A 15,898-nucleotide genomic window follows, 5' to 3' on the forward strand; every position below is an offset into this window, starting at 1 on the left:
GGGATACGCGCACGTCGGCCGTGCAGATTGTTCTAGCAAAAGAAGCGGCGGCGCGAAGGCGAAGGACGGACTGGCGGGACTGGGCGCTCACTCACCGGGAATAGTGCGCTCGGCGGCCCGGCTCAGCTCACAGCCCACAGCCCGGCTCGGCCCACAGCCCGAGGCCACAGCAGAGAGCGGCGGTGGGACGGGACGGGGAGATGCAGGGCCAGGGCCAGAGCCAGACGCTGACTCCGCACGTTTACTGGGCGCAGAGGCACCAGGAGCTGCTCCTCAGGGTGGAACTCAGCGATGTACAGGTGGGAATGAGATGGGAGTTGCAGGGTTTGGGATTGGGAATGAGATGGGAGCTTCTGGGGTTTGGGATTGGGAATGAGATGGGAGCAGCCAGGGTGTGGGATTGGGAATGAGATGGGATCAGCCATGCTTTGAGATTAGGAATGAGATGGGAGCTTCTGGGGTGTGGGATTGGGAACGAGATGGGAGCTGCCAGGGATTGGGAATGAGATGGGAGCAGCCAGGGTGTGGGATTGGGAATGAGATGGGAGCTGCCAGGGTTTGGGATTGGGAATGAGAGAGCTGTCATGGGATCGACTGGAATGAGATGGGAGCTATCGGGGAATAGGAACTGCCAGGGACTGGGAATAAGATGGGAACTGTCGGGATGTGATTGTGAAAGAAATGGATGCTGTCAAGCGATAGATTTGGAAAGATATGGGAACTGTCAAGTCTTGGGAATGGAAAGATATGGGAACTGTCAGGTCTTGGGAATGGAAAGATATGGGAACTGTCAGGTCTTGGGAATGGAAAGATATGGGAACTGTCAGGTCTTGGGAATGGAAAGATATGGGAACTGTCAGGTCTTGGGAATATGGTAAAGAAACAGGAACTGCTGACATTCCCATCTTGTTCATCCACATTTCCACTGTCAGGGAATGGGAATCAGGATGAAATGGGAATTGTCAGGTAGTGGAAATAAAATGGAAATTGTTAAGAAGTGCGAATGAGATAGGGACTATCAAGGAATGGGAACAGTCTGGACATGGAAATGAGGATAGGAGTGAGAGCATTTCTGGGCATAGGAATGCATGTGGGAGCTGTCTGGGAGTGGGAATAGACGGTTTGACAGGTGCTAACAGAATGGAATGGATGGGTGAGAGCTGGCGAATTGGATTAAAGGAGGAGGGAGATATTGCCAATCTATGAGTGAGAAGGTTGCAGATTTCCTATGGGCTGTTTCTTGGTAAAATGCAGGGCATGTTTATACTTGCAGTATGGGATAGAATTGCAGTACCAGTTGCAAAGTGATTCCTAAAAGTTCATTAATAATATATTTTATGTGGTACCTCTGGTGAGGCACAGAGTGAGATAGATTTGCAAATTGGCCCCGTGTGTACAGTTGGTAACTGATACGGAGGTGGATGATACGTGCTATACAGAATTTGCTGATGACACCAAGCGATGTGGCAGATGATGAATATAAGGAAGATTGATGGTATTAAATGGGCTAAAGATTGGCAGATTAATTTTAATCCAAGTGTAAGGTGATGCACTTTGGAATAGGAAGTGTGAAACATACACAGTGAAGAGGCTTTCGTTAGTGAATGTGGGAAAAGAAAAAGGGTGATATTATTGAACATTCGCTGAAAGTATCCAGTCAGTATGAAACTGTTATCAACAAGGCTAATCAAACTGGGCTAAATCACAAGGGCACTTGACTACAAGTCAAAACAGAGTGTTCTGATCTCCTGTCTATCTTCTGGTGTGGTCTTATCTAATTTGTGACCTTGTGTATATATATCATTGTGTGGTCTTACTTCAAATTATGATGTGCACTTGTGTACCCTTAAAATCACATCGAGGCATTGGAGAGGGTTCAGAGAACAGTAACATAACCATAGAACTAGTTGGAATGCTGTGGAATGAACTACTGGAGTTAGTGATTGAAGCAGAGACCATGTCAACATTTAAGAATGGATTAGATAGGTGGTTGAAGGAAAGGGGAATAAAGGGATATGGGAACAGGGTGAGCCCATGGGATTAGAACTACTGCTGATGTGGAGATAAACGCCAACATGGACTGGTTGGGCCGAATGGCCTGCTTCCATGTTGTAATTTCTTTGTAAGAAAAGGCCATTTGGCCCATTGAGCCATGCCTTCCACGGACTCTACAGTCTGCTCTGCCTTGGATTTTGCCCTATCAATTTGTCACAAATTATGACATTTATACAGTTTTATTAGTGTATTTAAAGAATACCAGCAGTATCCTATGGTTAAAATAACAACTGGGTTCTTACATTTAGTTTGGTTAGTTTTTGTTTCTGCAAAACTAGAAAAGCTAGTTCGGTTAAAGTGCAAAGAACAAATAACAGGTCCTTTGTCTTGCGGGCATTGTTGGAAAGTGATGGTAAATTGGGCTCTATCATACAATTGAGAAGCAGAAATAGTTTTTATGAATTTTATCATTGAGTAATATCAGGCATAAATGTGTTTTTGGATGGTATGTGTCAAAGTGGCTGGGGACATGTTCAAATTAAGCTTGTGTATCATTGGTGTTAAGAGTATTGCTGTATTTTTAAGATGAGGAAGGTTCACAGAATTTTACATTTTTGCATTGAGTTAATTCACTGACGGTTTTGTGAGTTCCGTCTGGCCAAACGAGCTGCAGGATGTCTAGAATACAACCATTGTGCTGCTGTAGATGGTTTCATCACAATAACAACAGCAACCTGTATTTATATAGCGTCTTTAATGTAGAAAAATGTTCCAAGGTTCTTCACGGAGACGTAATCAGACAAAAATAGACGCTGAGCCAAAGAAGGAAATTTTAAGAGGTGTGACCAAAAGCTAGGTCAAAGGGGAAGGTTTTAAGGTGAGTCTTAAAGTGGAAAGGGAGGTGGCGATGCGGAAGGGTTTGGGGAGGGAATTCCAGGCATGAGAGCCAGCTGAAGGCACGGCCGCCAATAGTGGGGCCACGGGAGGGAGGATGCACGTAGCGGCAGAGTCAGAGAAACGGAGCACTCGGGGGAGGTGATTGTAGGGCTTGAGGAGATTACAGAGATGGGGAGGGGTGCGTCCATGAAGGGATTTAAACCAAGGATGACATTTTAAATTCAAGGCGTTGGGGGACTGGGAGCCAATGTAGGTCAGTACGGACAGAGGTGAAGGGTGAGTGGGACCTGGTGTGGGATAGGACATGAGCAGCAAAGTTTTGGATGAACTGAGGTTTATGGAAGGTGGAGGACGGGAGGCTGGCCAGGCAATCATTGGAATAGTTGAATCTGGAGCTGACACAGTGATTAATGTTTTTAGCAGGGGTGGAGGCGGAAGATGTTAGGGAAGTGGAAGTAGACGGTCTTTGTGATGGAGACGATATGGAGTTGGAAACTAAGCTGATGGGCCAAGATTGTGAATAGTCTGGCAAGACATTTTTGACATTGCGTAAAAGGATTTTGGGTTATATGTTTCTTGAGTTCTTGCTGGTTTCTGAAGATTGTTCAGACTATGAAATTTTGTAAGAGCTCAGCTTGCCTATTCCACTTGAAACCCTGTACCTGAGGAATACAATTAAAGATATTATTCTGTTACCTAGAGAAGTCTGGACTGTTATAGTTCACAGTGCTAGTACTGAGGGCATTTTTATTAATTCCAAGAGACTGTTTTAATGGCTGGTGGAGGGCTGGTGTGAGCTCTTGATAAACATCTACAAATTTTAGTTGTTTCAGTGTTGGCCACGGCTCAGTGGGTAGCACTCTCGCCTCCGAGTCAGAAAGTCATGGGTTCAAGCCCCACACCAGAGACTTGAGTTTATAATTCAGGCTGACGCAGCACTGACAGATTGTACTTAGAAAAGGGAATAGTACCAGAGGATTGGCGGACAGCTGACATGATTCCTGTATTTACAAAGGGAGATAGAACAAGTTCAGGGAACTATAGACCAATTAGCTTAATGTCGGTGGTAGGAAAGATAATGGAATCCTTACTCAAAGATGTAATAGGGAAACACCTAGAAACCAAAAATATAATAAAGAATAGTCAGCACGGATTTCGAAAGGGAAGGTCATGCTTGACCAACCTTATTGAAATCTTTGAAGAAGTAACAGAAAGTGTAGACAAGGGCAGTGTAGTAGATGTAATATATTTGGATTTTCAAAAGGCCTCGATAAGGTACTGTATAGACTTATGACTAAGGTCAGAGCATGTGGAGTCAGGGGACAGGTAGCAGAATGGATTGCAAGCTGGCTACAAAACAGAAAACAGAGAGTAGGGGTTAAAGGTAGTTACTTAAACTGGCAAAAGGTGAGAAGTGGTGTTCCACAAGGATCGGTGCTGGGACCACTGGTGTTCACAATTTGCATAAACAATTTGGACGCGGGAATCAGAAGTACAATTTCAAAATTTGTGGACGACACCAAATTGGGGGGTATAGTTAATACTGAAGAGGACTGCGACAAAATACAAGAAGATACTAATAAGCTTGCAGAATGGACGTGTAATTGGCAAATTAATTTCAGTATAGATAAACAAAAGTAGCTACACTTCAAATGTAATTCATTGCCTGTGAAGCGCTTCGAAATGTCTTGAGGACATGAAAAGAGCTATATAAACGGAATTCTTTCATGTACCTTAATATTAGTCTGACCAGATTTGAATTTTAGCTAAAATTGATTAGTTGTTCAGTTTGTCAAGTCCATGGTCTGTGTGTAATGTTTTCACCCATCCAAAGCGAATGTCAGATGAAAGCACAAGATTACACTTAACCCAGTAGCAGTATCACTAGTGAGATCATTGTTACTTCCTGGATCCATGCACTCTGCTGAAACAGAACTAAGGGATGTAGAGTTCAGATTGCAGGGCGGCTGTCTGCTTCTCAAAACTGTAAACATATAGGTGAATGAGAAAACTGCCAACAGAACCCAAAACTGTAACACCATTCTGTGTGTTGATGCAAGGCTCTGCAGTTTCCTCCTGTATCCTTACCCTTTCTCTTTCAATCCCTTCCAAAGTTAGATCATATCTAACCTGTTGCCTTCCTTAACATGACATTTCCAAACTCCTAACAGCTCTAGTTTGATACAATTTTTTTTATTCGTTCATAGGATGTGGGCATCACTGGCGAGGCTGGCATTTATTGCCCATCCCTAATTGTCCTTGAGAAGGTGGTGGTGAGCTGCCTTCTTGAACCACTGCAGTCTGTTTGGTGAAGGTTCTCCCACAGTGCTGTTAGGTAGGGAGTTCCAGGATTTTGACCCAGCGACGATGAAGGAACGGCGATATATTTCCAAGTCGGGATGGTGTGTGACTTGGAGGGGAACGTGCGGGTGGTGTTCTTCCCATGTGCCTGCTGTCCTTGGTGGTAGAGGTTGTGGGTTTGGGAGGTGCTGTTGAAGAAGCCTTGGCGAGTTGCTGCAGTGCATCCTGTGAATGGTACACACTGCAGCCACGGTGCAAGTGGGCTGCTTTGACCTGGATGGTGTCAAGCTTCTTGAGTGTTGTTGGAGCTGCACTCATCCAGGCAAGTGAAGAGTATTCCATCACACTCCTGACTTGTGTAAAGAATCTTACAACACCAGGTTATAGTCCAACAGTTTTATTTGAAAATCACAAGCTTTCGGAGATTATCTCCTTCGTCAGGTGAGTGAGAAAGGAGATGAAGGAGATAATCTCCAAAAGCTTGTGATTTTCAAATAAAACTGTTGGACTATAACCTGGTGTTGTAAGATTCTTTACATTTGTCAACCCTAGTCCATCACCGGCATCTCCACATCATGTCTCCTGACTTGTGCCTTGTAGATGGTGGAAAGGCTTTGGGGAGTCAGGAGGTGAGTCACTCGCCGCAGAATACCCAGCCTCTGACCTGCTCTTGTAGCCACAGTATTTATGTGGCTGGTCCAGTTAAGTTTCTGGTCAATGGTGACCCCCAGGATGTTGATGGTGGGGGATTCTGTGATGGTAATGTCGTTGAATGTCATAGGGAGGTGGTTAGACTCTTGTTGGAGATGGTCATTGACTGGCACTTGTCTGGAGCGAATGTTACTTGCCACTTATCAGCCCAAGCCTGGATGTTGTTCAGGTCTTGCTGCATGCGGGCACAGATAGCTTCATTATCTGAGGGGTTGCGAATGAAACTGAATACTGTGCAATCATCAGCGAACATCCCCATTTCTGACCTTATAATGGAGGGAAGGTCATTGATGAAGCAGCTGAAGATGGTTCGGCCTAGGACACTGCCCTGAGGAACTCCTGCAGCAATGTCCTGGGGCTGAGATGACTGGCCTCCAACAACCACTACCATCTTCCTTTGTGCTAGGTATGACTCCAGCCACTGGAGAGTTTCCCCCCTGATTCCCATTGACTTCAATTTTACTCGGGCTCCTTGGTGCCACACTTGGTCAAATGTTGCCTTGATGTCAAGGGCACTCACTCTTACCTCCCCTCTGGAATTCAGCTTTTTTTTTCCATGTTTGGACCAAGGCTGTAATGAGGTCTGGAGCCGAGTGGTCCTGGCGGAACCCAAACTGAGCATCGGTGAGCAGGTTATTGGTGAGTAAGTGCCGTTTGATAGCACTGTCGACAACACTTTCCATTACTCTGCCGATGATTGAGAGTAGACTGATAGGGCGGTAATTGGCCGGATTGGATTTGTCCTGCTTTTTGTGGACAGGACATACCTGGGCAATTTTCCACATTGTCGGGTAGATGCCAGTGTTGTAGCTGTACTGAAACAGTTTGGCTAGAGTTGCGGCTAGTTCTGGAGCACAAGTCTTTAGCACTACAGCCGGGATGTTGTCGGGGCCCGTAGCCTTTGCTGTATCCAGTGCACTCAGCCGTTTCTTGATATCACGTGGAGTGAATCGAATTGGCTGAAGTCTGGCTTCCGTGATGGTGGGGATACCGAGAGGAGGCCAAGATGGATCATCCACTCGGCACTTCTGGCTGAAGATGGTTGCAAACGCTTCACCCTTGTCTTTTGCACTCACGTGCTGGACTCCGCCATCATTGAGGATGGGGATGTTTGCAGAGCCTCCTCCTCCCGTTAGTTGTTTAATTGTCCACCACCATTCACGACTGGATGTGGCAGGACTGCAGAGCTTTGATCTGATCCGTTGGTTGTGGAATTGCTTAGCTCTGTCTTTAGCATGTTGCTTGCGCTGTTTAGCATGCATGTAGTCCTGTGTTCAACCGTATTTAGCAAAATACGAATCAGTCAATCATGAAGATGTCTGCTGCATTTAGCTGATGTCAAGGAGTGGCTCTTGTAGTTTTAGTGGAGATTGGCCATTCCCTTTGGTACTGAATGCTGATCGTGAGACATCAACTACAAACCCAGCCACTAAAAGGGGAGTGAGAGAAAGGATGTTCCACTTTAAAAATAAACATTTACCAGTAACTTTTGGTATCATTTGTTATGTGCTGTGTAAATTGTCTTTTTGATACCTTGCTTACTTTCTAATTGTGGCTGACAAAGGAAGCCTACAGTAAATCACCTTAACACTCAAGATTATGACTTCACAAAGCAGAAATTGATCACTATTTTAATGCACCAGCTTCTAAACTTTCTCAAAATGCAGTTTTCCTTGCTCTGACTTCCTGTTATCAAACTTGTATCTAACCCATAATTTTCAACAACTTCTCCATGGGTTGTAATAAGTGGAAATAATCCTTTCTGCACCTCCAAAATCCCTCACTTGATTAACAGAAATTCATCAGAAAATGTTGCTAGAGGTGTGGATTTCAACTGTTAAAAAGCCCTTTTGTACTTGCTGTTCATTTAATTCCAAAGCAGCACATGGTGTAAAAATTGTTTCACTGATGAAATTGGAGAAGTAGTTTGCCAGTTATGAAAATCTGACCCTGCCAGCAACACTTGCAGACAGTACAGGTATTGTGTGATTTTCCATTTGATTGTCATAACCTGAGTTTACAATTGTAGGAGTGGTGAAATATGCAAAGATTCTTTTAATGGGAAACTCTATAAACACAGTGTTTTAAATTAATGCAGTGAGTCACGGTTTCTCATATTAGCCACAGTAAATAAGTGTATTCAAGACTGGGGGAGGGATGGTGTGTGGATCAGAGCTTCAGTGCAGTGAGTGAGGCAAGGAATATTCCCCACACTGACCGTCCAAGCTCAGCTGTGTTGTTTTGGGTCGGCATTAATTAGAAGCCAGGTGCTTCCTATCGGGAAGGGAGAAACAAGCAGGGCGAGTCACCCAGGCCCACTCTTGCACTGTTCCAAAATAGAGATATTTCTGCATTATATTTCATATAACTTTAGATGGACAGGATAAATCCAATTTAAAGTTGGGTTGAGCTGATTCTTTAAAGGAATTCTTTTGTCTCTGTGACCAATATACCTAACTGTTTGGCCCCCCACTATATCTAGCCCAGATGTTGTCACTGTATTCAGAAATTAATTCACTCAAACGATTGATGCCTGGGTGACTCCTTTGTGATGCCAGTGCAAGAATTGTAGGCGAGGGGAAGCAGACAGCATCATTAGATAGGATGGTTGAACATCTGTGACACAAAAGACTTCTTTTTGGCATAAATCATAGTCCTAGCTGCTCAAGTTTAATTCAGTTCTGAATTGTTACCTGGATTCTGCTCACTTGATGAGGAATCATGTCGCCCATCTTGTTCTCAAGGTTTACAGCTGTTCCATCCAAAACCTGTTGTGAAACTGACTGTATAAGAAATACTTTTTGAAAAAGGATATTTTAAATCCTTGTAGACTGATTCTATCTTTTTATTGTTTTAAATATTGTATTTTCAGTTTCTTGCAGACTTACTCCCTCTGCACCCCACTTCCCCTTCATCCCCATCAAAGGTGAACAAGGAATGTAGGCACTTGTAATGGCATTGATGAACCTTATTGTGAAGTATTGGAGTGTTGCTTGATCCTGTCCATATTTGTACAAACATTGTTTTAAACTTTTCTTTGTTTGTTGCTTGCAGAATGCCTTGAAAAATAATTTGTAAAAACTGAGAAGTTCATAATATATTTGCTTTTTTAAAAAACTTCAGTAGAAATGCAAACAGCAAGAAAGCTTAGAAAATACTATCTGTTAAACTGGTGATGTTTGCACTCTTTCAACAGAAACCTGATATCAAGATCACTGGAAATACCCTCTCGTTCAGAGGTAAGATTCTAATGCTGTACACGAGGCACAACAGGTTCCTTTTCTGTTGTGTATAAATCAAAGTCAAAACTAAAATGCCTGTAATTATAAATGCATTTTTCCTGTCTGATAGACAATTACACTGGGTTTTTTTACGCTTATAATCGTGCTAGTCTGGAGCTTGTTATAAACAAACTGCTCCATAAATTCAGATTGTGTATAAATAGTTGAAAAATATTAACTTAGCCACCAGGAAGCTTTTTTTAAAAAAACGTTGATCAAAAAATTGCACGGGGGGAGTGAAGATCGAGTGTAGTCTTCAGGTGAAGCGCGGTTAGAGGGTGGGGTTGACTGGAGCGTGGATGTAATTCAGTCCCCATTTTAAGGTCGTACATTCTTTCCTTATTTTTAGGCAATATATTTTCATTTGATGTTAGTTATCGTTAAATAGCAAAACTTATCACAGTTTGGGAAGCAGCGAAGTAGAGTTGGTTGGAGTCTAGGAGTTTCCCTTCAGTAGCTGGCTGGCAGATGCAAAACTGAGTCACTACAGCACCACAACTGGCAGGAGGATGTAATTATAGCGTGACAAGTTTACATAGGCAGTTTCCATTGTAAATGTGAATATAGAAATTTATAATGGCAAAAGTTGACACAAAAGTGTGACAACAGGAAATAAGGATTTGTAGACAGGAAGTGCGTGCAGATGTAAGATTTTTAATATTATACATGATAAAAAGTAAGATCTTGTTGCCTTCCTATCTAGAACATTTCAACAGTTTGTGAAAAAGTCCAATCTAATCATCTTTTGTGAAATTATGGTTCATTAAAGCTTATGATTCTTGCCAAATTACGGGCAGTTTTGTGCTGTTAACATGTGAATCCTAGGAACTGGATTGAGATAAATATGAATGTAGAAGGCCATTTAGTTCATCTTGGGTCATCCAACTGGAAAAACCCTCTCCCCATCACAACTTCTGAATGTGTTGTAAATGACTAAAAGGCTTTTGACTCGAGCCCTACATGGATGTCAAGTGTTTATCACTCTTAGTATGAAGAAAAACTTCCTGACATTGATTCCATCTCCGAAGGGAAACATCTGCATAAATATTCTCTGACCCAAAAGATAATTGAGCAAAATTCCAGAATATTCATCCACACTCTCCTCTCCAGTTTGAGTCTCTGACCTCGAGACAACAATCCCCCACAGCCCAGTAACACAGTGTTCTGTGGCGTTTATGATCATCTCAATCTATACTTACCACCATCAATCCCATTCCTGGGGTAAGAATTCTTCTGGTCGCCGTGTGTAGTGTCACCACAAATGTGCCTGAAAAGACTGGTCCCATAGACCACCTCTCATTTCATTTAAGACCCTTGCAATCAGCAGAAAAAGCCTGTAACCCGAACTGAATTCAAACCTGTTTCCCAGCAGTGAGAGGAAAGTGTTTTAACTCACTGTGCCGAGCAGTCTATTACTTGGAATTTAAATGGAATAAAATGACACATCAACCCAATCAAATTAGAATCTCAGAGATCCTACTTATGAGTACCAACCAATCAACAATAGGCCTGTAGTTATTTACTTAAGATTTGGAATCCAGATAGCCCTACTTCCAAATAGCATTCTCTTGGTTTGCCTGGCTAGAGTTTTATAAAAAAAGGGAACACCGAATATCTGCACTGGGAATTTTAACCAGGTGGGTTGTAATGAGAGAGAAGAAAAAATACATTAATGTTACTTTTAAACGGCACCAAATAAAGTAGCGTTGGCTGTATTTCCATGGCAGTGGCAGTCTGCTTTCATCATCACTGTAGTTGGCGAAGACAAGGCACACGCTATCCCGTCCTACAAAGCATTCTGAGATGTCTCCTTCCATGATGAACACTATAGAAATGTAAGTTGTTGACTGAGCTTCATATATGTACAGCTTTAGAGTTACCGATAAGACACTATGTCCAGTAGTCATTTAACTCATCCTGAGACAGCAGTGTACAGAATCTCCCAGCCCTGATAAAGGTGTTTGAATGTGATGTCTAACATGTTATAGTGTCAAATATTTTCTAACATTTTCTACATTCTAATCAAATATTTTCTAATATTTTCTACATTCAGCACATGGCCATGGTGCAAAAGGAGACAATGCATATGAATTCCATCTTGCATTCCTGGAAGCTGTGAATCCTAAGGTATGTCACTAATTGCTGATGGTTTAACACTTTGACGGCGATAGCATTTCAGCTACAATCCTAATGAGAGTTGACTGTTTTCAGTTGATCTTTTGATTTGTTTCCTCATGAGACCACCAGCTGAGACCATAGTCAGGCTCTCTGCAAAAAGGCAGACCAGATTGTTTGATCTGATGATGAATAAGATAAGGGGAAGCCATGTTCATGTGACTGGTAAGATGATGCGTTGTCTGCAGCATTTAGTAGTTCCTGGGTACGTGATGACTGACCAAGATACAAAACATTGCAATTCAAAAGGTGTCACATTCAAGATGCTCTGTTGTGTTTTTGAAAGCTTTGTGTGGTTGGAGGCCTCTCAGGTTGAGAATTACAACAAAAAGTCGGCCCATACTTTAGTTCACTCAGTTCAACTGTATTTCCAGGCAACTGTTGTGAGACAGAATATCATTAGTGCAGAAACAGACAGTTATGTAAAAAGCCCATCAAAAGACCGAGATTAAAGGATTCTGAAAATTTGAAATGCTTTGTTATTTTGGTCTCTGAAAATGATTTAATGTATCAGGGACAGTTAAGTTCTCTTATTTTATCTAATGATTTATTTTGCTTCTGTATAAATTTATGTCGTGCAGTAAGTTTGACTAGTAATTTTAGCTCAAGCTGTATGGTCCGTCAATATTGTGTTTAATTGCCTTTTGGAGAGCGTGGTGGGCGACCCGTACTAATTGTTAAGTCTGGGTTTCCAGTCTCTTCAAATACAACGTTGAGCTCCAGTCCAAAGGAGGTGCAGGCCTGTCTATGGAAGGTGCCTTTGTGCTGAGTGAGAATAAATAGTTTTGTGAAAGGGCCTGAAATGTAACAGTCTAATTAAATTGAGAACAAACCTCTGACGTGACCTTTGGGTGGGTAGCCAAGCAAATTAGCCCTTTCCTTGAGCATAAAAGAGGTTAAAATGTCTACCATTTAGTGGCCCAGCTAATATTTTGGGTACAGGGCTATTATTTATGACCCTCGTACAGTAAATGGTGAGGCAAATAACCTTGCTGGCAGGAAATTTACATCAAAAGAAATGTTCTGTGTCGATAGCCAGTGTTCAAGGCCACTGAAAGACAAGTGAATATAACGGTGAAGAAAGTGGAGAACAGATGGTGGGACAGACTGACCAAACAAGAAAAGAAACCAATATTCTTGGCTCCTGATTTTGACCGCTGGCTGGACGAGTCTGATGCTGAAATGGAACTTCAGGCAAAGGTAACTTCAGTGAGGGGGCACTAGGTGTCGTGTTGGGTTCGAGAACTGCCCTTTCCTTTCTATCATTTTGTTTCAAAACTAACCACTGTTGAATTTACTTTGGACAGTCTCTATCAAACTTGCAATTGGCACAAGTCCATAGCACAAACCTGACCATGGTATCGCCAAATAAGGAATTCAGGAGAAAATTCTTTACTCAGAGAGTGGTGAGAATGTGGAATTTGCTACCACATTTAGCTGTTGAGGCGAAAAGCATAGATGCATTTAAGGGGAAGCTAGATAAGAATATGAGGGAGAAATGAATAGAAGGATATGTAGAAAGGGTGAGATGAAGTAGGGATGCAGCAGGCTCGTGTGGAGCATAAACCCCGGCCTAGACCTGTTGGGCTGAATGGCCTGTTTCTGTGCTGTAAAGTTCTATGTAATTCTATGTAAAATTGGCAGTGTCATTAAGACAGGCCATAGGGACAACAGGTGAGGAATTGGCAATAGTGTGGCGTAGTTGGGTACAACATTTTGTGACAAAGGTAGGGAAAACTTTACTCAGTATCTAAATCATGTTGTACCTCACCAGGAATTGTTGATGTTATCACTGGGAATGAATGTTTTAAAAAAAAAACCTGGAAAACCGTTCGATTCCTCAGCAGTGTCAGAGATGCAGTGAAAACCTGGTCCAATCATATGGTCAAGAAAGAATGAAATTTTCTTTTGCTTCAAGGCCGATCAGGATAAAATGGGACTCCTGATGTAAATGACACTGATGTAAATAAGAAGTTGCCCTAAGACTTAATATCCATGGAACAGACAAGATTGTGTCAGCTTCTGACTGTAGGTGTTGATTTTATATTTTTTGCTGCTTCACTCAGTATTAGAGTGAGCTTTAGACTGTTGTCCTGTGGAGAATGAGCCGTGACCTTATACATAGAATTACATAGAATTTACAGCACAGAAACAGGCCATTCGGCCCAACTGGTCTATGCCGGTGTTTATGCTCCACATGAGCCTCCTCCCACCCTACTTCATCTCACCCTATCAACATATCCTTCTACTAATTTCTTCCTCATATTCTTAACCAGCTTCCCCTTAATCGCATCTATGCTTTTCACCTCAACTACTCCATGAAGTAGTGAGTTCCATGTTATCATCACTCTCTGAAAAAGGAACTCTCACCTATTCACTTAAAATTAATTGTAATTAACAACATCTTGTTTTCATGTATTTATTCCGTGTTTTATCTTGGTTTAAATGACTAGTGCTGATAACCTCAGTGGGTAACTTGTTTTGAAGGTGCTCCTATGTGAGTGGATGAATAAACATATAATTGAAATGATATAATGGCTGCATTTCCCTGGTGAATGCACATTAGGAGATATATTCAGCAGCCCCACTATAAACACTGACGCTCTCAGTACTGAGCTTTAATAAATAGTCTTCAATTCTTGTTTGTAGCATTTGTATTTTTCCCCTCCCTTTGGAAAGTGATGACTTGTGCTCGGTGCTAACCCTCAGCCTCTGGTTGCCATTTGTACTGTGCCCAGGTGGCCGTTCTTTGATTGTGACTTTGGACATTGAGTATCGATAGGCTGTTTGATTGATGGGTGCATCACAGCTGAACCTGATCCTGTCAGCACCTGGATTTTAAACAGATGGTGACCAGCAACAGCTGATCCTTCAGGGACAGTACGGCCAGTTATAACACCCTGAATATTTCATGGCTGATAGCACAGGTCACACACTGAACCTGAGACCTACCTGATCTATGTAGCTCAGTATTATATCCTATTATATTAGTAATACAAGTATTTATTAATATAATAATTATAAAATTACTATTATTATAAAATTAAAACTATTATAATAATTATAACCTTGATCTCCCTGGCTAAGATTCTGTTAGGGTGCATGAGAGCCGTCTGTGGTGAGAGGCCCCTGGAATATCGCTCAGCTTTACAGACCCGTAGTTTCTTGGTTATCTCTCCATCTTGTACCTTTTAACCCCTTTACTAAGCAAACAGGAGTTGTATCTTCTAATAACCTGAATGATGTTTCTGTATTATAACTGATTGTAATTAAACCCTTTCTGTTCTTCATTTGTAGGAAGAAGAAGAAGAAATTAATAGAATAAGTTTGGAGTCGAGGGTTCGGAAGGATTGTAAGTATAGCCCACTGTTCACTGTTGTGACTTGTTTAGATGTTACAGTGTACATTGTCTGGATTCCACTTGAACAACAGGTATTCAAATAAAACTAAAGTCCAAAACAAATCACGTGGGTAGGCTGTGGGCATCATTTAAAGAGCATCACCATCAGGCCCCGTCATATAAAACAGTTGCAAACTTATTATTTTCAATATCTTCTGTATTTGTGTACATTTGTTTTTCTGTCGGTAACAATAGCAGTAACAGTAGCATGTCGTTAATTTAAATGGGATGGTGGGCGGGGCGCTCCCTGTGGTGTGGGAGGGGAGCTCTCCCCTGTGGTGGGTGGGTGGTGGGGCTGGGGAGCTCTCTCCTGTGGGTAAATGCACTGCACAGTTTGGCACTGAGTCACACAGACCAAGGTGGCCCCTGGGCTGTGTTGATCTCAGCTGAGCACAGGCAGTGGGAATAAAATTAGGCTGTGTCCTTTGGATAGGGAAGAGTCAAAAAAGTTAGGGTTCCTACTCCTGATTGCTGTCTAATGATCCCTGCTGGAATGTGTGTGTGTGTTCAGGTGAGGACAGTAATGCCCATCATCACTTGCTGTTTAGGTTCACAAATGAAAATCCTAACCAGCACAAGGCACAGAGGGCTGGTGACACTCATGAAACTATACTTTTCCCTGAGTCGTCACTCACTGATAAGTGGCGAGTAACATTCACGCCAGACAAGTGCCAGGCAATGACCATCTCCAACAAGAGAGAGTCTAACCACCTCCCCTTGACATTCAACGGCATTACCATCACCGAATCCCCCACCATCAACATCCTGGGGGTCACCATTGACCAGAAACTTAACTGGACCAGCCATGTAAATATTGTGGCTACAAGAGCAGGTCAGAGGCTGGGTATTCTGCGGCGAGTGACTCACCTCCTGACTCCCAAAGCCTTTCCACCATCTACAAGGCACAAGTCAGAAGTGTGATGGAATACTGTCCACTTGCTTGGATGAGTGCAGCTCCAATAACCCTCAAGAAGCTCAACACCATCCAGGACAAAGCAGCCCGCTTGATTGGCACCCCATCCACCACCCTAAACATTCACTCCCTTCACCACCGGTGCGCAGTGGCTGCAGTGTGTACCATCCACAGGATGCACTGCAGCAACTCGCCAAGGCTTCTTCGACAGCACCTCCCAAACCC

The 15,898-nt window shown here is 42.7% G+C and overlaps 1 protein-coding gene across 1 annotated transcript in view; it reads left to right on the forward strand.

The window, feature by feature from the left end:
• hacd3 (3-hydroxyacyl-CoA dehydratase 3) overlaps positions 1–15,898 on the forward strand; it is a 25,007-nt gene continuing 9,109 nt past the window's right edge. The window contains exons 1-5 of the mRNA XM_067971254.1: positions 1–299; positions 9,101–9,143; positions 11,239–11,312; positions 12,396–12,560; positions 14,658–14,712. Of these exons, the coding sequence (XP_067827355.1) occupies positions 201–299; positions 9,101–9,143; positions 11,239–11,312; positions 12,396–12,560; positions 14,658–14,712 (436 nt within the window). The 5' untranslated portion in view covers positions 1–200. The remainder of the gene's footprint in view (positions 300–9,100; positions 9,144–11,238; positions 11,313–12,395; positions 12,561–14,657; positions 14,713–15,898) is intronic.

This window comes from Heptranchias perlo, chromosome 34 (assembly GCF_035084215.1).
Source record: "Heptranchias perlo isolate sHepPer1 chromosome 34, sHepPer1.hap1, whole genome shotgun sequence".
In the NCBI taxonomy this organism is placed as follows: Eukaryota; Metazoa; Chordata; class Chondrichthyes; order Hexanchiformes; family Hexanchidae; genus Heptranchias; species Heptranchias perlo.